Consider the following 21744-nt stretch of genomic DNA (forward strand, 5'->3'; position numbering starts at 1 on the left):
ACTTTTCTCTAATTAATACAGTTTGTTACAAATAATAACCCTGAATTATGTACCTGGTGAGTGAGAGAGAGACGACAGAGAGCTGAATGACTGAAATGAGAACGCATTATCGATGGAAGAATTTTATGGTACCAATAGCAAGATACCCTCAACTGCAAGTAGACAACAACTGGCTCCCATCGGAAACTAGTGAATTTGAAATGTTAAAAAAGCAGGAAAATACCGAAAGATGGAAGCAGGTTTCGGTGCATTATTATTTGCTTAATTAGTGCTTATTTATTTTGTATCGATAGAAATGCACTGAGTAAAGCGAGAGAAGTGATAAGAGATAAAGTTTACATGGACAGCAATGTGCTGAGTAAAAAGAGAAAAATGACAGTAAACAAAGAAATCTTAAAATTACGAATAAGATTATCTCGTAGTATATTATGACTGCAACAATGCCAACAAGAAGACGAATTATTAAGTAATGCATCAAGAAAGAAATTCTAAATCAGTTAGATAACCTTGATGGAAAATATTCCGAAATGTGAATGTATAATACTCGAACAGGAGCAAGGTAGTAATAAAGAATTTTCGAAGTGAATCAGACCTAAGGGCGAGGTACTGTGTAAGATGAGTGGTTTGAAGTCAAGGTGAATTGGCATTGGTGTTTCTGGCTTAATTCGTGGTTTGCAAAATTGTTAGTGTCTTTGAGAATGCCCCATTAAGAAAAAGGAAAAAATAATTAAGAGCGGCAAGTGTAACACATACATTAAATTGATACGGAGCAAATCTACATCTACATGGATACTCTGCACATCACATTTAAGTGCCTGGCAGAGGGTTCATCGAACCACCTTCACAATTCTCTGTTATTCCTATCTCGTATCGCGTGCGGGAAAAATAAACACCTATATCTTTCCGTACGAACTCTGATTTCCATTATTTTATCGTGGTGATCGTTTATCCCTGTGTAGGTCGGTGTCAACAAAATATTTTCGCATTCGGAGGAGAAAGTTGGTGATTGGAATTTCGTGAGAAGATTCGGTCGCAACGAGAAACGCCTTTCTTTCAAGCTCAAATCCTGTATCATTTCTGTGACACTCTATACTATATTTCACGATAATACAAAACGTGCCGCCTTTCTTTAAACTTTTTCGATGTACTCGTCAGTCCTATCTGGTAAGCATTCCACACCGCGCAGCAGTATTCTAAAAGAGGACGGACAAGCTTAGCGTAGGCAGTCTCCTTAGTAGGTCTGTTACATTTTCTAAGTGACCTGCCAGTAAAAGCGCAGTCTTTGGTTAGCCTTCCCTACAACATTTTCTATGTGCTCCTTCCACTTTAAGTTGTTCGTAATTGTAATACCTAGGTATTTAGTTGAATTTACGGCTTTTAGATTAGACTGATTTATCGTGTAATCGAAGTTTAACTTGTTCCTTTTAGCACTCATGTGGATGACCTCACACTTTCCGTTATTTAGGGTCAACTGCCACTTTTCGCACCATTCAGATATCTTTTGTAAATCATTTTGCAGTTTGTTTTGATCTTCTGATGACTTTATTAGTCGATAAACTACAGCGTCATCTACAAACAACCGTAGATTGCTGCTCAGATTGTCTCCCAAATTGTTTATATAGATAAACAACAGCAAAGGGCCTATAAAACTACCATGGCGAACGCCAGAAATCACTTCTGTTTTACTCGATGACTTTCCGCCAATTACTACGAACTGTGACGTCTCTGACAGGAAATCAGAAATCCAGTCACATAACTGAGACGATATTCCATAAGCACGCAATTTCACTACGAGCCGCTTGTGTGGTACCGTGTCAAAAGCCTTCCGGAAATCCCTTGTCAGTAGCACTTAACACAGTACGAATAAAGAGCTATTTGTGTTTCACAAGAATGATGTTTTCTAAGCCCATGTTGACTGTGTGCCAATAGACCATTTTCTTCGAGGTAATTCATAATGTTCGAACACAATATATGTTCCAAAATCCTGCTGCATATCGCCGTTAACGATTTGGGCCTGTAATTTAGTGGATTACTCCAACTACCTTTCTTGAACATTGGTGTGACCTTTCAACTTTCCAGTCTTTGGGTACGGTTCTTTCGTCGAGCGAAGGGTTGTATACGATTGTTAAGTATGGAGCTAATGCATCAGCACACTCTGAAAGGAACCTAACTGATATACAGTCAAGACCAGAAGACTTGCCTTTAATAAGTGATTTAAGTTGCTTCACTACTCCCGAGGATATTTACTTCTACGTTACTCATGTTGGCAGCCGTTCTCGATTCGATTTCTGGAATATTTACTTCTTATTCTTCTGTGACGGAATTTCAGAGGCTGTATTTAATTATTCTGCTTTGGCAGCAGTGTCTTCGATAGTATCTCCATTGCTATAGCGCAGGAAGGCATTGATTTTTTTCTTGCCTCTAACATACTTCAAATACGACTGGAATCTCTTTGGATTTTCTGCGAGGTTTCGAGATAAAATTCCGTTGTGGAAACTGTTATATGCATCTCGCATTGAAGTCCGCCCTAAATTTAGAGCTTCTGTAGAAGATCACCCATCTTGGGGATTCTGCGTCTGTTTAAATTTGGCATGTTTGTTTCGTTGTTTCTGCAACAGTGTTCTAACCCGTTTTGTGTATCAAGAAGGATCAGCTCCGTCGTTTGTTAATGTATTTGGTATAAATCTCTCAATTGCTGCCGATACTATTTCTTTGAATTTAAGCCACATCTGGTCTACACTTATATTATTAATTTTGAGTGAGTGGAGATTGTCTCTCAGGAAGGCGTCAAGCGAATTTTTATCAGCTTTTTTGAATAGGTATATTTTTCGCTTATTTTTCGAGGATTTGGTAATTACAATATTCAATCTCGCTACGACAACCCTGTGTTCAGTAATCCCTGAATCAGTTTTGAAGCTCATTATTAACTCAGGATTATTTGTTGCTAAGACGTCCAGTGTGTTTTCACAACCATTTTCTATTGGCTTGGGTTCATGAACTACCTTTTCGAGAAGAGAATGCATTTACCACAATTTCGGATGATATTTTATGCTTACCTCAGGAACTGAACATGTATTTTCGCCAACATATCGAGTGTAAATTAAAGTCACCACCAACTATTATCGTATGAGTCGGGTACGTGTTTGAAATCAAACTCAAGTTTTCTTTGAACCTTCCAGCAGCTGTATCATCTGAATTGGGAGGTCGGTGAAAGGATCCAATTATTATTTTATTCCGGTTGCCAACAATGGTGCAATATGTCACAAGACTTGCTGTATGGCAGAGAACGCCGGTGGCGTATTGGTGATGAGTTAAGGCTTCACAATCCACCTGGAAACAACGTCGTCGCTTGCTATTGGCTGAACAAAACACCACATATATTGTAGCGCAGACTTCGTGGACGGTGATTGGTTGAAATCCTCGAGACAGAAACTCTCTTATGGTAGCAAGCAGAGTCGGATGGAATCCAAACCCAGGTGCGATCGCAAACGTTAAGTCACTGTATAACTGTGTTATGAAACTGAGTCAATCTTTCTGAGATCATATGTTAAAACCTACCTTCAAGGTTAGTACAGAATCTATGTTCAACATCATTATTACTCACGAATGCCGGCCGCGGTGGTCTAGCGGCTCTAGGCGCTCAGTCCGGAACCGCGCGACTGCTACGGTCGCAGGTTCGAATCCTGCCTCGGGCATGGTTCTGTGTGATGTCCTTAGGTTAGTTAGGTTTAAGTAGTTCTAAGTTCTAGGGGACTGATGACCTAAGATGTTAAGTCCCATAGTGCTCAGAGCCATTTGAACCATTTGAACTCACGAATGTCCAGTAACTATTTATACGAGTGAGATGTGTAATGCCTCATGTGTAACGTTTAAATTTGTTTCAAGAAGTGGATCATTCAGTAAAATCGTATCCGTTGTAACAAATTTTTGGACTCTTCTCTGAACAATATTCTTGTATTTTTTCATGATCGTAATAGTTACAGTCCCATTTCATAAACGTAACCGCAACCGAGTGGTATATTCTGCAGCGAGAGGTTATCTTTAGAAGACGCATAGTAGTGCTACAGAGAAACTCCAAGGTATGCCTGACGTAGTACATCTTCAACTAAAGCCCTCAACTGTACGGCCAGGCTGTTACAATCAGCCATCCGTGAAGGGCTCCTTCACTAAACACATTTAATGATTACACGATCTCCTCTCTCCCACCACCTCTCGTACGTCATCAGAAACAAATTTAGCAGAGCCTTAAGAGGAGGCTTACACACATTTCTTTGTCAGAATCAAAAACCTCAACTTGTTCAGAAAACTGCTCTTCCAAGTGCGCAAACCAAGAATGCCTCTTAAATCGGCTCGCATCCTTCACGTTTGGCGAATGATACGGAAGTCAGGCTGAAGCTATCTCAAAACAGTTTCGCAGTGTTTTCCTGCCACAGTGGAGCGGCGAATGCCGTATGCTTACATCAATAACAGCTTGCATCTGCTTCATAGAGAAGCCCTCGTCCCCAAAGTAGAATTGCTCCAGTTGTTCAGCTGCTCGGGTCCGCTGTTCCTCCGTGGGCAGCGGCAGCTGGGAGCCGACCAGCGCCGTGAAGTTCTCCTTCATGTCGGCGATCCCCGCTTCTGTTAGCAGACTGGACACTGGAACATATGGACTCTTTTCTACAAAGAGCTCGCATTTGTGTGAATCATGGCGCTACAAGACTACGCAACGTGTGTCTAACAGCTTCTACAGCACTCTGCGATAAACAGTTTCTGATTTCTATTCCCACCAACGTTAAACTGACAGTTTGGTCTCGAGGTTTTCTGGAAAGTTTGTAGAAATTAAGTGTGTAATGGCATATGGTGTTTTGCGTTTATCCTTTTACACTCATTTTGCTACACCACGAAGATGAGGTGCTACAGACGCGAAATTTAACCGACAGTAAGAAGATGCTGTGATATGCAAATGATTAGCTTTTCAGAGCATTCACACAAGGTTGGCGCCGGTAGCGACACCTACAACGTGCTGACATCAGGAAAGTTTCCAACCGATTTCTCATACACAAACAGCAGTTGACCGGCGTTGCCTGGTGAAATATTGTTGTGATGCCTCATGTAAGGAGGACAAATGCATACCATCACGTTTCCGACTTTGATAAAGGTCGGATTGTAGCCTATCGCGATTGCGGTTTATCGTATCGCGACATTGCTGCACGCGTTGGTCAAGATCCAATGACTGTTACCAGAAAATGGAATCGGTGGGTTCAGGAGGGTAATACGGAACGCAGTGCTGGATCCCAACGGCCTCGTATCACTAGCAGTCGAGATGACAGGCATCTTATCCGCATGGCTGTAACGGATCGTGCAGCCACATCTCGATCCCTGAGGCAACATATGGGGACGTTTGCAAGACAACAACCATCTGCACGAACAGTTAGACGACGTTTGCACCAGCATGGACTATCAGCTCGGAGACCATGGCTGCGGTTACCCTTGACTCTGCATCACAGAGAGGAGCACCTGCAATGGTGTACTCAACGACGAACCTGGGTGCACGAATGGCAAAACGTCCTTTTTTCTGATGAACCCAGGCTCTGTTTACAGCATCATGATGGTCGCATCCGTGTTTGGCGACATGGCAGTGAACGCACATTGGAAGCGTGTATTCGTCATCGCCATACTGGCGTATCACCCGGCGTGATGGTATGGGGTGCCATTGGTTACACGTCTCGGTCACTTCTTGTTCACATTGACGACACTTTGAACAGTGGACGTTACACTTCAGATGTGTTATGACCCGTGGCTCTACCCTTCATTCTATCCCTGCGAATCGCTACACTTCAGCAGGATAATGCACGACCGCATGTTGCAGGTCCTCTATGGGCCTTTCTGGATACAGAAAATGTTCGACTGCTGCCCTGACCAGCACATTCTTCAGATCTCTCACCAATTGAAAACGTCTGGTCAGTGGTGGCCGAGCAACTGGCTCGTCACAACACAGCAGTCACTACTATTGATGAATTGTGGTATCGTGTTGAAGCTACATGGGCAGCTGTACCTGTACACGCCATCCAAGCTCTGTTTGACTCAATGCCCAGGCTTATCAAGGCCGGTATTAGGCCAGAGTCGGTTGTTCTTGGTACTGATTTCTCTGGGTCTACGCACCCAAATTGCGTGAAAATATAATCACATGTCAGTTCTAGTATAATATATTTGTCCAATGAATACCCGTTTATTATCTGCATTTCTTCTTGGTGTAGCAATTTTAATGGCCAGTAGTGTACTTGTCTTGTTAATTCATACAATACTACAGAAAGATTCAACACAGCCAAAGGTAATCAGCCTCAACAAACAGAATAAAGATAAAATGTGAGGACCTGTCCTACGACTGTCAATCAATGACTTTGGGATTTTACACACTCCACCGTCAAATTTTTCAACTAATGCAGTCAAACTGAGACGAGCACTATTCTCAGATCCAAATAAATCATAGTGTAAGTTCTTCTGGAGTGTGCAATAATTGTAGTTTTTTTTATAAATCAAGTAATTGAGCCAAAACGTAGCAAAATACTCTGAACTCGATCCAGAATCTCAAAGGAGGCAGGAGAATCCCCACGCCACAGTACAATGTATAGACGTAGAGTTTGACTATAGCTTTATAAAAAATGCAAGGAATCACGGATGATATAAGCAGAGGAAATGGAGCCAGAGAATTCACAGTCTTTTTACTTACACATGAGTACGACGGCCCCTTCTCCGGAAGTGACACCCAGCATGATGGACACCTGGTTGTAGCTGCCTGCCTTGAGAACGTCCGCTGGAGGCTCGACGATCACCGCTGAGTCCGACGGCGGTTCCACGACGGGCAGGAACGCCAGCGCCAATGGACAGCGCTTCTCCTGAATAAGGGGCGCAATGTTCTTAGAATGAAAGATATTAGCTACTCATGGGTCTAAATAAGAGCGGTTCGGCATAACTGTATACGAGGTGTTGTGGTGGTTCTTTTACATATTGTTATTTATGAGGTACGAAACGTTGGAGTTAGTGTTATTCTGGCCGCTTCACAACTGGAAAATTACTTACGACAGTGACTCCGTTGTGGTACTTTTCGCCGTTAGTTTGCCCGAGACGATGTTTTGGGATTAAAAGACACCATCCACTGACAAAATGTCTGCTATTATTACTGCAGTTGAATTTTATTAGTTATTTGATTTACTTTAGTGAAATGGTAACGTTAAGGGGATTCTCGTAGTTTCCGTTAAGCAGGAATCAAAATATTTTACTGAAGTCATTTTACTGAAATTTGAGTGAATATTGGAAAAACTGATTACTGTTACTGTATCAAAGGAAGAATCACTAATCAAGAGACTTCTCTTACTTTTACATTTGTTTCTATTTGTCAAAATTAGCAAATATTAAGACATTTATTACGACTCTGGGCCGTTATCATTTGGAACAATGGTGCTGACCTCTGCACCAACGTTTCCCTATAAAATTTGCATAAAAACGTTGATGTTGGTGCTTCATGAATATAGGAGTTGGTACATATAAAACTTTACAACACTTCTGAGTAATATTTGATTATATTTAGGCTATATATTAAATGAAACTTTACACGTTTTGTGCCTCGTCACAAATTGGCATCTCACACTACGAAGAAACAAAAGGGAAGAAAAAGCGATCGTTTTGCAAAAGGTACAGAGATTGCAGCTACATTCACAGATCATATTAATTGATTACTGTCTTCGTTACTTTTCTGTGATAGTATTTATTTCATTACGTCATCAGTTTTGTTACATTTGCGAAGTTATTCAGTATCATTTTTATCACATTATGTGGTGCACTGCCACAGTATCACCTGAAACAGAAAACTTTCTAAAGTAATGAGAAAGTATACACTTTATGTAGGATACCGTGTTACTATAAGAAACTACAAGAAAGATATCATTTTTCAGAATGAACAATATTCATTGGTTAGCATTTACTCCTAATCTCATACTGTACGGGATATTCCAGATTATACTATGAGATGTTTTGTAATCAAAATTCTAAGTAAGCAGATGTAGTGCTCCATTGTTTCTGATTTTGTTCCTCTGTTGTTTCTAATATGAAGCGTATATCTTCCACTAGTATTGTCAAAAGACGCAAATTGTCTACTTTTTGCCAGTGATACAAGCATGGGATTGTGAAACATAAAGCATTGGACCTGTCAGAAAGGAAGACAGCTAAATTAAACAACATTAGGAAAAGGACTGGAGAAAAACATAAAATTTTACAGTCTGTCGAAAGTATATAAGCTAAAATGAATGGATGATATTAATATAAAATAAATTATGGAGGCTATAAGCGCCAGAGAGCAAATGCTAAGGACTGATTTAATTCAGTGTTGATTATGCATGGGGAATGCTGCTTTATTTTAGACTGCTACATATTTTTATATGTGTTGGAAGCAAAAGAATATCCTTCAGAACTGGAAGAACAACCAACGTGTGAATAAGAGGAGAAAAACAGTTTGATATAACTAAGAGCAATAGAACTACTGGACGAAACTTGCAAACTATAATTTGGAATTATTAACAGCAGAGTGAAAGCAACAACTGAATATTTACTTACTGATGAACAAGTGATAGACTGCGAAGTACATTTAACTAGTCACACTATTTTAATTTAAGGACAAGTTTTTGAAAAACAAAGAGAGTTTATCCAAGAATCACAGTATTTTTAAAATTTGAGAAGACTTTCGATAATTTTTAAGAATTATCTATGGTTTATAATGAATTGTAAACGATATTTCTGAAATCTCATGTTAGAAGTTCAGAGCCAGTCCGAAAATATATTATGTGTGCAGGTTTTAGTCGGAAACTAAAAGACTTAATCCATACAAACAAAAGAAGTGAGATCGAATTTGGTGTATCTTTTATTCTATTTAATACTTAAACACTGTAGCATAGCTGACTGACATATCAGTATTAAAACCATTTGTTTACCCTGTCTACCTTACACTTGTTTCAAGGAAAGAAAATGCACTGCAGCTAGATGTTTATTAATTGAATAACATCTGTTACAAATATAATATATAAATTCTTGTGCAGAAAACTAGAACTATAGCTTTTATAGGAAAGCACCCATCATGGATTAAAATTTGTCATTAAACTAAAATAATAGAACAAGTCAAACATTTCAAATATTTAGGATGTGATGTAACGTGAAATTATGACGAAGCAACATACAAAATAAAGTTAGTACACTTAGTAAAATTTGCAGAACAATCAGCAGCTTTTTAATAAAACTCTCAAACCTAGGGAAACGTACGATATTAAAGTGTTACAAGACTGTTACCCTAGTGACACTATTTTATGGAAGTGAATCATGGAGGGCGAACAAGTACTAAGAAATGCATAATCAAATATGGAGAAGAGCTTTCTAAGAAGAGCCAAGAAACGTGAAATAATTAGAATGAAAAATACTGATAACAGAAATGAGTTAAACATTTGCAATGTAAAAGAAAAGTCAGAATAAAATAGGAGAAATTGGACTGAACATACACAAAGAATGGATCGTGGTGGATTGCTAGTAATAATAAATACAAACAAATCGAAAGAAAAGAGGTGGAAATAACGAGAAGCGGTAAATAAGCTTAAACATAAAGTGAAGAAGCCGTGTTAAACGATAAGTATAGGGATAAAACGTTCGCCAGTCCTCTTAATGAAGAGACAGTTAATTAAATATTTGAAAGCATTGACAGATCGTTCAAAACAAATGGATTACAGCTAACTTTTATAATACTAAGCATGTACCAAGGCAATAATACTCATAGAACTTCTCAAGTCATTACAGTTGTGTATCCAAACAATGAAATACAAGAAATAGATAGGCGAAGTGCTAAGTTTTTGGGAAAACAGTTAAGGCAAATCCTTAGATGAAAACCCACAGCTTGTTTTAATGAAACATCTTAGATCAGGCACTTTTGCTGGCCGAATGATATTTATTAATGCAAATATAAAACAGATGAATTCAGTTTATTATGTTATTTATGGAATCTTGCGATACTTTTTGGTAGAACAATGCCACATTTAAGGTTAAATACAAGTACATTCTTTTTGCTCAACATGATTATGTTTATTTCGAACCAGTTTTCATCTTATTAGGCCATCTTCAGGAAACAGCTGGCTTGCATCTGGAAGGGACATTGGTTCTTGTTGTTGTTGTGGTCTTCAGTCCTGAGACTGGTTTTATGCAGCTCTCCATGCTCTCCATGCTACTCAAAATGTCTTCACTCAAACATTTTCGTGTTTTATTAACTACACGATGCATTTCGGACGCCGTGGGGTCATCCTCAGGCGTAAGTTGTCTTAGTACAAGATTTATTTTTGCTCTTGAACGAGGTGAAATGCACGTTCCTCTCATGATAAGGTTTGATGTTATGAATTTTGGAAATCGAATATGGAAAAATGTGCAAAACAGTGTAAACTTACCACATAATTCAAGAAAAGTGTTTTTAACTTTTTAACACCATCATACATTGGTTCCTTCATCCTGTTAATGCATATCACTTCACTCAAGAGGTACATTTCCATAAACTCTTTTGCTAACTCTTCAAAGATGTTATTGTATATGGCATGATCGAAGATGAATATATCTGTAGTCAGTGCTTTTGCAGAAAGAACTGAACAATGGTAGTAGCTCTTCAATATTCTCTTTTGTTCCATTAAAGAGCAGCAAGGTATCATCAACATATCTCTGGTAAAATATTATTTTCCTTTTGAGTCTTTTGTTTTCTTTACAGAACTTAATTTCCAGATGGCTGAGGAAGATATTAGCCAGGAAACTCGATATACTACTGCCCATGGCAAGACTCTCTTTCTGTTGGTGCACTTTTGCATTAAATGTAAAGTAATTGTTTCACAATATTAGCTGCAATATGTCCTTGATTTCTGATATTTCTGCAATTAACAATATTTTTATATAGTACTAAGTTTTCAGTTGGCACATTTGGAAATGGTTAGTTACAACAAACGTGGCAAACCTGGCACCAGCAGAAATTTCAATATCTTTAATTTTGTGTTCTTATCTGAGTGTGACTTATAAAGAGTATAGCACTGCTTCAGACTTTCATTAAGCAGATGAGAGACTTTGGAGGCCGGTGTACTGTTAGAATTAATAATAGGCCTCAATGAAACATGAGGTTTATGTGTCTTAGGTTGAGCTCTCAGTCTTGTGGTTGTGGGATTCATTAAAATGCATGCTTTAGCTTGCAGCGCAATAGTATTAGGTATCTGAAGCTTTAATCTCATTTGTCACTCAAATACTGAAACACAGGTATCTATGTAGCAGCTAAGTTATGTAAGATGGCAAGAGCTATGCCCCTTACATGAAGTCATTAAAGATCACCTAACTCACGTTGAGTGAACAGTAGGGCTCCACAAAAATGACTGACAAGGCACAATGCATCTTGTAGAGGGTATAGTATGGACGTATTGGAATAATTAATGTCGGGTGATGGTTTTAAAGTAATTCACACAAGATGAAAACTTTGTGGAAACGCATTGATTTACTGGAGGCTAGTTTATCCCAGGGAAGTATTTGAGTTGACTGTGACTGGCTGGGGAATGGCAAAGGGAAGTAACAATAGGCAGCTTAGGGCAGCTCAAGCTCTGAGAAAGTGGTAATGGGGCGTGGCCTCCAGCTGCCTTAAGATGAGTGATAGTGAGTGGGTGGTTGACCCCATGCTGGTGTACCGGAAAGCAGACAGATAACTTGTACGCCTGTTGATAAATGTCTGTCATCCTGTTTTCAGTGAAACATGTGAGTAAGCCATGTAAAGCTAAGGTGGAGCAGTCAATAGAGTCCAAAATATGCGTGTTCATATCTATAGCAACTTCACGCTGAATTCACGGTCCACAGAGTCGGAAGTAAATCAGGTGAAGAGCGACAGAATGAAATTCGCCAGCCTCTGATGGGAACATAGGACCAAGGAATTTCAAGTACTCTCCTGGGAGTCAGAATTCCGGAAAAATTGGTGTTTTGTGCAGACGCTAACCTTGATGAGTGCCCTGGAGGAGCTAAAAAGCAGAAGTTGAGAGGAAGGGAAATTTTGTGGGAATTTGTTCACTTCCCAGAGCAGGCATCAGTTGGCACTGGGAAGCAACGCATAATTAACGCGACTTACACTGCAATTGGCGTGAGTGATTTTGCTGGAGTGGAAACAGAGGCAAAGAGCGGACTGGGAGAAGTCCCTGTAGTGGTCTTCCGTTCCCAACTTGCCTGGAGTGCGGATGTGGTGTGCTTTACTCAGCTTGCCTGAGAAAGAGTGAGCATCTCTGCAGTTTAGGACTTAGCAAATGGAACGATTGAGCTTAGAGATAGGAAGTTTTGGTTCAGCTATGTACTGAGCAAGATAGCTAGGAGTGAATAGATGAGCACAGCCTTGCAGCACCACGAGGTCGGCCGACGTCCGCACAATGACGCCCCTGTATTCAGTGATATTGCGCCCGCTCTGGCCACTGATTAATTTGTTGGATCATGTCAGCAAAGTTTCCTCGAGGGTTTCATGGGCCACACTTCGCCTTACGCCAGGGTCAGTCGATAGGAATTACTTTTGAGTTATTGCACTTTACTCCACGAAAACGCAATTTATTACCACTGCCTGATAGGAGAGTCTTTTAATATGATGAATGAAGGTTGGGAGTTAAAATAAATTTGTGCTAATTGACTGCATCTGTTTTCAATGTAGTAGTTGAAATCCCAAGTCACTTTCTTAATTAATTTTATGTTCAACATTTGCATCTGGTGTTCAATAGCTGAATATAACATCAATGTGCACCCCTTTTTAATTAAAAGTGATCAATTCTGAATCAATTAATGTCAACACTGCCACCGCAATTCAATCACGAGTCACAGGACCTTATTGCTTTTTTTTGCGTTATCCGATATTGGGGCAGTTTTGCACTCTCTGTTGATCTGTTAGTCAATTAGCTGGGGAGAACACACGCCAAAACCAGATAAGTGACAGGTGGAGTGTTACAGTTAGTTAGTTGGGAGTTCTTCTCTCGTACATAATTACTTAAATAAGAGATTGGAAGTTACTTTTAACTGTTTCTTGTTGCTGTATGTATAAGTGTAATTACATTAGTGTAAGTGTTAGTACCGTGTGAAATAAGCCAAAAGAGCATAAAAAGTGTATTTTCTTAGTGTGCCTAGTGGTAATTTTAGGTTTGCATTTTGGTGCATCTTATGAAAAATGTAACATAAATTTCTATTACATTTGTTTTATTTTGTCTAGCGGTAAAATCTATCAGCCATATGTGATAAGTGCGGATTTTGTCGCAGATTGTGTAAACAGTGAGTGTTTTGCGAAAATTGTATGTTAAAGTTTCATTGGGATGGTTGCAGTGGGGAACAGAATGGAGTGATCAGTGGGTCTCTTCCATGGAACTGTATGTCATGACAGGAAAGCCGGAAAATCGAGCAACAAGGGGCGAGTATTTGCGTCAGCCAGGCAGAGTTAGAAAAACGGAAATTTGAGTTACAACAGTTGAACGGAAAAAGAGAAGGGTGCTGGAAAAGGTGGTAAGGAGCGGGTGAGCAGGGGAAATTTCGAAATGCTGCTAAGCAATAGATTTCTCTTGCTACCGGAATTAGAGAAGGGAGAACCTCATACCGATGTTGTGAAATATGGGGAGGAGCAGAATAACGTTAAGAAAATTACAGATAAGTCACGTGAAACACAAGTAGCAATCATGCGAGAGATGTAAAACAGCAGCTACAGGAAAAATTATGTTCTGAGTACCAGATCACAAGCTTTGTGAAAAAAAAAACTATTTTAAGGGTGACCTGGACGAAAGAGGAGTAGCTAACAGCGACAAACGCGGGTTCTGTGGAGGTTCTCTGACGCCATGACCAGCCCTGGGTTTGCCATAAGGTGAGCGGTCGTAAAGCTGAGAGGAGTACTTCGGATGGATGAAAAATCTCGTACTGATACTGTTCCAGTAGTTGCGATATGAAGATGGGTAGATTCTTATCATGGTTTACATCTGAATGGGAAGAGTAAGAATAAATTAGTAGATCTATTAGCAGAAAACACGAGGGTGCCCTCCAGTACGCAGAGGAATATTCCTGTGGTCGAGTGAGACACTGAATTTACGTCAGAACAAAATTTAGACACAAAGCATTAAAGGGAATTAAATTGACAGAAACTACCAGTTCGTCTTGTAATAACTGAGGGAAAAGTGAACTCAATGTGCTTCATCACAATATTAGGGGGTAAAAATAAAGTAAATGACTTGTTAATTTGTTTACAAGATTGTAATAGCTGGAAAGGAATTCATGTCATTTGCCTGTCTGAACACCATAAACTAGAGGGATAGAAATTACAATAGTAAGTGAGGTAACTGTATACTCATGTAGATACCATATGGATAAAGGAGGAGTTGTCGGATTCGTAAGAAAAGGATGTAAACACAAAAATATAGAGATAAGTAAGCTCTGTATCTATCAGGATATAAAATCATGTGCTTGTGAGTTACTACTGGGAAATGTAATATTTACTTTTGTGACAGTATGCAGGTCTCCACTAGTTACTTGTGAAGTTATCATGAAAAAAGTTGATGAATTACTGTTCCTTCTATCAGACAGGAAGAAGAGATCAATTCCTAAAGGATTCTAGCAGTGAAAGTAATCTGGACGTGCTTTTAACCATTTATAATTAGGATACATAAAATTTACCTACCGGTGTTGCTCACGATAGCAGCATCCTTGCAGGTACTGTATCATTCAGCTAGCAGAAGTTAAAGAGACGCATGCCTATCTGGAGGTAAACGACTGTCAGCAGTGTGGACTATTGTTAAAAGAGAGAGCACTATAAAAGGAAGGATATGTATAGCTGATATTTTTAATTATTACTTTTTAAAAATAGATGAGAAAATGGTGCAAGTAGTTCAAAAGAGAAAGCAAAATAGTAGACTGAAGAAGCAATACAGAGGACATTTTGTGAAATAAGAATTAATCTCACACATCCATATGAAATAAGGAAGATAAAGGTGAATGTAAATAGGAAAAGTTCGCATTGGCGGGAAGGCGCTATTTCCAATAAGACACTAAACTGTTGTGTCTCTTTAATATGTAATGTTATTTAATGCATTATTAACTCAGGGTGTTTGCCCATAAAGAGTGAAATACGCCATTGTTGGGCGTCTCTATAAAAAGAGTGACTCGTCAGATGTCAATGACTACCGGCCGGTGTCACACCTTACATAATTTTCTGTACCAATGTGATACTTGGCCAAATACAGTTTGGTTTTCAAAAGGACTGTTCTGCTGAGTCAGCAATTTGTACACTAACTGAGTACATAACAAGATCTTTTAATGATAAAACATCACCAATTGCGATCTTCTGTGACTTATCATAGCCATTTAATTGTGTCATTCATAATATTCTACTGAGGAAGTCAATTTTTTGTGGAATATGTAGTTCAGCACATGCCTGGTTCAGTTCTTATTTACGAAATAGAATGCAAAAAGTTATCTTAGGCTGTTTGAGTAATACAAACACGGTCACTACGTCACCTGTACTGGGAGAGATTGCAATGGAAGTACCATAGTGTTCGATCACTAACCCACTACTGTTATTGTTTATGTTAACGATCTGCCATTTTATTTGAATCAGAAAGAAGCATTACAGTAGACATTTTGCAGATGATACAAGCATTGTTGTGAAGCTGAGCAAAGAAGTATTAACAGAGGAAATAGTGTTGCACAAATAGGCTAGCCTTAAGCTCTGATAAAACGCACGGTACGCAGTTCTGTACTGTCAAAAATTGCTCACCTGTTAACCTAGTTTACCAACAAGAAGTAATAAAAAGGTTAGGTATGCTTATGTTGAAAACTTCGACTGTAAAAACCATGTAGTGGACCTGCTAAACGATTAGGTTCGGTTACTTTTGCCAAAAGAATTAACGCCAACTTTGGTGTAAAGAAATTGTTAAGTTATTTGGCATATTTTTGTTCACTGATGTCTTGTGAAATGATATTCTCAGACAATTCTTTATTCAGGCAAAAAAGTAGCTGGAAACATTAACCACAGCCTCACGGTACCTTTCTTCACTTGCGAAAATTTGTTTTCAGCGACACACATAAGTCTCACAGCAACAGAGATATTCACATGTTTGACAATAGAGGGCAAAATAACCCCCTTCCCTTATAATGGATTTAACCTTGCCGCAGAAAGGGATGAAATAAGCAGCTATAAAATTCTTTTATGGAAATAAAATTCATGACAGATAGCAGAAGTGCTTTTAAGTGTGGATTAAAGAGGTTTCTCCTCAACGACTCCTTCTACACCATAGAGAAATTTGTGAACAGAGGTAATGAGTCATTAATAATGTAAATGGTCAGCATACGGCTATACATTAAAAAAATTAATTGTACGTAAGTATTTTATATTTGTTCTGTTTACATGCTCCACATTACAAGTTTGTCGTGATTTTTATCTATGAAAACGTATTTAATTATAACTGTAACTAACTGTGTATTTAGTAATTGTTTGTTTCGAACAAACGGTTCAATAGCCATTTGCTGATTAAACTGGTATCCATGTTTTGCGCTAGGAAATAATTCACTTACGAAATCCGTGAGTGCGATAGAGTCGTCGTCGGTGAGGTCTTTGTAATTGGCGGCACGAAGGAAGGCAGCCAGCCTCGCGTCGTCGTCGTCAGTGTGGTTATCGCCCTGCGTCTGGAAGCCGAGCGCCTCCGCCATCCGGTACGCCCTCTCGCGGGGTTTGTCTGTCAGTGCCCAGGGTGCCGTTGCTACCCCACTCTCCATGCTCACTCCACTGAAGAGTCCTGCAGAGAAATTACGCCAAAGATAGAGCACTCCCACAATGAAAGAGTAACGAATTAAGGTAATACTATACTGCGCTTTATTAACTGTTCGAAACATTTTTAAAGGGCTGGACTGTGTTTGTCAGGCTATTATATCAGAACAACAGTGTCTTGAGATCGACCTCTCTTGGAAGATAGGTACATACTCTACTTTGGCTCAAATTTAAAAATAGAGATGGAGCACAAATCTCTTGATGTAAGAGGAAGTGGGTGTTAGTGAAGGCACCCACCCCAGCATTAGCCACTAATGATTTAGGGAAATCGTCAATAGCCCAAATCAGACTGACCAGACGGTGTATGATCTACTCCACGTCTAGGACCTATACGAGTGCAGCTGCGGTGACCACATTCCTAGCCCATTTCACTCGATATGGCAGTTCATGTTGAGTGAGGAGGGGCTAATGCTGTTTTCAAAAAATGTTGTGGATGTCGTAACGAAAACGTCTTGTCATAACATGATTCACTGATTTTATATCGTTTATTGTAATTTCTCATTTAACGTAAAAGATTGTGTTTTATATTTAATAGAAATAACAGTTTTTATGTCTTTGAGGATGTAGTGAAATATAGTTAAGAAGGAGAAGTGCAAGAGCCTACTAGCACAATCAGAAGCGACACTCCTGCTCGTTGTCGTTATAGATTGCGATTGTGTCGCGTTGAGGGGGGACGTACATGAAATTCAGTTTTCAGTCTATTTTTTATTTATTATTGGAACTGATGGACAGTAAGTTCTCAAAGTTTCAATGGTGAAATCGCACCCGAGTGCCTGAAAAATAATTAAAACTGTGACGCAACCTTCCTGACACACCCAATTTTTGAAGCAACAACGATTCTGTAGATTACTTTCAAGCAAACTTGAACAGGTTACATCTAGAAGGCTGTTATATTTACATTTTGGTTTTATAGATCATCTGTGACAGTGTTCTGTATCTTAGAAACAATAACACAACAAACTCTTTTGTTTATGAAGAAGCAATTCTTGTTTTGCCCTGTGATACTGACGGAGATTTATGTAAGTGTATCATGGCAAGGTTGTCAGGCATTGTAAGTGACATGAAAACTGCAGTAGGGGCTACATATTTCCTCATGGCGTTAACAGATGAACATCGCGGTCTTCATCGGTGCCACGTTAGTTGGTGTACATACATTACTGGCCATTAAAATTGCTACACCACCAAGATGACGTGCTACAGACGCGAAATTTAATCGACAGGAAGAAGATGCTGTGATATGCAAATGATTAGCTTTTCAGAGCATTCACAAGAGGTTGGCGCCGGTGGCCACACCTATAACGTGCTGACACAGGAAAGTTTCCAATCGTTTTCTCATACACAAACAGCAGTTCACTGGCGTTGCCTGGTGAAACGTTGTTGTGATACCTTGTGTAATGAGGAGAAATGCGTACCATCACCTTTCCGACTTTGATAAAGGTCGGATTGTAGCCTATCGCGATTGCGGTTTATCGTATCGCGACATTGCTGCTCGCGTTAATCGAGATCCAATGACTGTTAGCAGAACATCGAGTCGGTGGGTTCAGGAGGGTAATACGGAACATCCGTGCTGGATCCCAACGGCCTCGTATCACTAGCAGTCGAGCTCACAGGCATCTTATCCGCATGACTGTAACGAATCGTGCAGCCACGTCTCGATCCCTGAGTCAACGGATGGGGCCGTTTGCAAGACAACAACTATCTGCACGAACAGTTCGACGACGATTTCAGCAGCATGCACTATCAGGTCGGAGACCATGGCTGCGGTTACCCTTGACGCTGCATCACAGACTGGAGCGCCTGTGATGGTGTACTCAACGACGAACCTGAGTGCACGAATGGAAAAACTCCATTTTTTTCGGATGAATCAAGATTCTGTTTACAGCATCATGATGGTCGCATCCGTGTTTGGCGACATCGTGGTGAACGCACATTGGAAGCGTGTATTCGTCATCGCCATACTGGCGTATCACCCGGCGTGATGGTATGGGGTGCCACTGGTTACACGTCTCGGTCACCTATTGTTCACATTGACGACACTTTGAACAGTAGACGTTACATTTGAGATGTGTTACGATCCGTGGCTCTACCCTTCATTCTATCCCTGCGAAACCCTACATTTCAGCAGGATAATGCACGACCGCATGTTGCAGGTCCTGTACAGGCCTTTCTGGATACAGAAAATGTTCGACCGCTGCCCTGGCCAGCACATTCTCCAGATCTCGCACCAACTGAAAACGTCTGGTCAATGGTGGCCGAGCAATGGTGGCTCGTCACAACACACCAGTCACTACTTTTGATGAATTGTGGCATCTAGTTGATGCTGCATGTACACGCCATCCAAGCTCAGTTTGACTCAATGCCCAGGCGTATCAAGGGCGTTATTACTGCCGGAGGTGGTTGTTTTGGGTACTGATTTCTCAGGATCTACGCACCCAAATTGCGTGAAGATGTAATCACTTATCAGTTCTAGTGTAATATATTTGTCCAATGAATACACGTTTATCATCTGCATTTTCTTGGTGTAGCAATTTTAATGGCTAATAGTGTATCTGTAGGCTCAGAGGGATGACAAGGAGAGGCTTAAAAATTGTATTCTGGATGTCGTGAAACACACTTACTGGATTGTGGTCGTTCTTGAACTTCTAAAAAATCTAGAACCCAAATGAGTAAATTCATTCACACCGAAACGATGCCCTAAAACCACATTTTCATGTGCTACGGTTGTCAGAATTGCAACTTATGGTGCAGTTCTAGTGTTTAATGATGGAAACGTAGGGAGGATGAAGGTATTGTCTGTCCACGATAAGCTGACGGGTTGGCACGATGGCTGGCGGGAACGGCCGTGCCCCCGCATTATGGATGCCGAGGGGTGAGGAGCGGTGAGGGGAAGGCAGCCCCGGCACCACTAACCTCGTTTTGCACCTGACACGAAATCGGAGGCTGCACTCGCGGAAATATTGCCAGCTTAAGTGGCACTTCCGTCGAAACGGAAATCATGAAATTTGTTGCTCGAGAGTTTTACCTATAACTAATGTATTATTTATGTGTTGGTTTTACACAGAGTACTCTAGTGCATTGGCTCCTTACTTAGCTTGCATTTATCGCGAATTTCTTGCCCAACGTAAAGTCCCGAGCGACTGGCAAAAAGCGCAGGTGACGCCTGTGTATAAGAAGGGTAGAAGGACGGATCCTCAAAATTACAGACCAATATCCTTACCATCGGTTTGTTGCAGGATTCTCGAACATATTCTCAGTTCGAATATAATGAATTCCTTGAGACAGTGAAGTTGCTGTCCATGCATCAGCACGGCGTTAGAAAGCAAAGCTCCTGCGAAACGCCACTCGCCCTTTTTTCACATGATATCTTGTGAACCATGGATGACGGGTATCAGACGGGTGCCATATTCGTTGACTTCCGGAAAGCGTTTTACTCGGTGCCCCACTGCAGAGTCCTAACTAAGGTACGAGTGTATGGGATTGGTTCCCAAATATGTGAGTGGCTCGAAGACTTCTTAAGTAATAGAACCCAGTACGTTGACCTCGATGGTGAGTGTTCATCGGAGGTGAGGGTATCATCTGGAGTGCCCCAAGGAAGTGTGGTAGGTCCGCTGTTGTTTTCTATTTACATAAATGATCTTTTGAATAGGGTGGATAGCAATGTGCGGCTGTTTGCTGATGATGCTGTGGTGTACGGGAAGGTGTCGTCGTTGAGTGACTGTAGGAGGACACAAGATGACTTGGACAGGATTTGTGATTGGTGTAAAGAATGGCAGCTAACTCTAAATATAGATAAATGTAAATTAATGCAGATGAATAGGAAAAAGAATCCCGTAATGTTTGAATACTCCATTAGTAGTGTAGCGCTCGACACAGTCACGTCGATTAAATATTTGGGCGTAACATTGCAGAGCGATATGAAGTGGGACAAGCATGTAATGGCAGTTGTTGGGAAGGCGGATAGTCGTCTTCGGTTCATTGGTAGAATTTTGGGAAGATGTGGTTCATCTGTAAAGGAGACCTCTTATAAAACACTAATACGACGTATTCTTGAGTACTGCTCAAGCGTTTGGGATCCCTACCTGGTCGGATTGAGGAAGGACCTAGAAGCAATTCAGAGGCGGGCTGCTAGATTTGTTACTGGTAGGTTTGATCATCACGCAAGTGTTACGGAAATGCTTCAGGAACTCGGGTGGGAGTCTCTAGAGGAAAAGAGGCGTTCTTTTCGTGAATCGCTACTGAGGGAATTTAGAGAACCAGCATTTTGAGGCTGACTGCCGCCAACTTACATTGAGCGGAAAGACCACAAAGATAAGAGGGCTCGTGCAGAGGCATATATGCAGTCATTTTTCCCACGTTCTGTTTGGGAGTGGAACAGGGAGAAAAGATGCTAGTTGTGGTACGAGGTACCCTCCGCCACGCACCGTGTGGTGGATTGCGGAGTATGTATGTAGATGTAGAAAACAATCAAAAATGAAACTAGATAAACGTGCAATTTTCGACACTATGAATATAAAGTAAAAAAACTTATTTTTGGAACCTGTTTGCACATTTCATTTGTTAAACGCATCACAGCAGTAATGTTTACAAAGTGTAATTAACTATACCTGAAAGAATTGTCATAGTGATGTTCACTAAAGATCACTGTGATTTGTGTTAGAATCAAGATGATGATGATGATCATTTGTCATTATCGCTTGAGGGCATGGTATTGATGATAACTTCATCGATGGCTGTTTCCATTATTCCATCTCGTGTTCAGCGCTCTTGATCCAACTGCTCCACTTTCCTGTAATTGCCTTGTCAGTCTTGTGCATTAACTGAAGGGAAAGCAGCATTAACAAGAGTCTGCAATCTTTCCTTCGACATGTCACCAGCGACAGTGTTCTTCGCCA

The 21744-nt window shown here is 40.3% G+C and overlaps 1 protein-coding gene across 1 annotated transcript in view; it reads right to left on the bottom strand.

The window, feature by feature from the left end:
* The window catches only part of LOC126282068 (juvenile hormone esterase-like), a 102541-nt gene that overhangs the window by 39784 nt on the left and 41013 nt on the right, over positions 1-21744 (bottom strand). The window contains exons 5-7 of the mRNA XM_049981513.1: positions 16600-16820; positions 6713-6878; positions 4460-4638 (exon numbers count right to left, since the gene is read on the bottom strand). Coding sequence (XP_049837470.1) covers positions 4460-4638; positions 6713-6878; positions 16600-16820 — 566 coding nt within the window. The remainder of the gene's footprint in view (positions 1-4459; positions 4639-6712; positions 6879-16599; positions 16821-21744) is intronic.

Source organism: Schistocerca gregaria, chromosome 7, assembly GCF_023897955.1.
Source record: "Schistocerca gregaria isolate iqSchGreg1 chromosome 7, iqSchGreg1.2, whole genome shotgun sequence".
In the NCBI taxonomy this organism is placed as follows: Eukaryota; Metazoa; Arthropoda; class Insecta; order Orthoptera; family Acrididae; genus Schistocerca; species Schistocerca gregaria.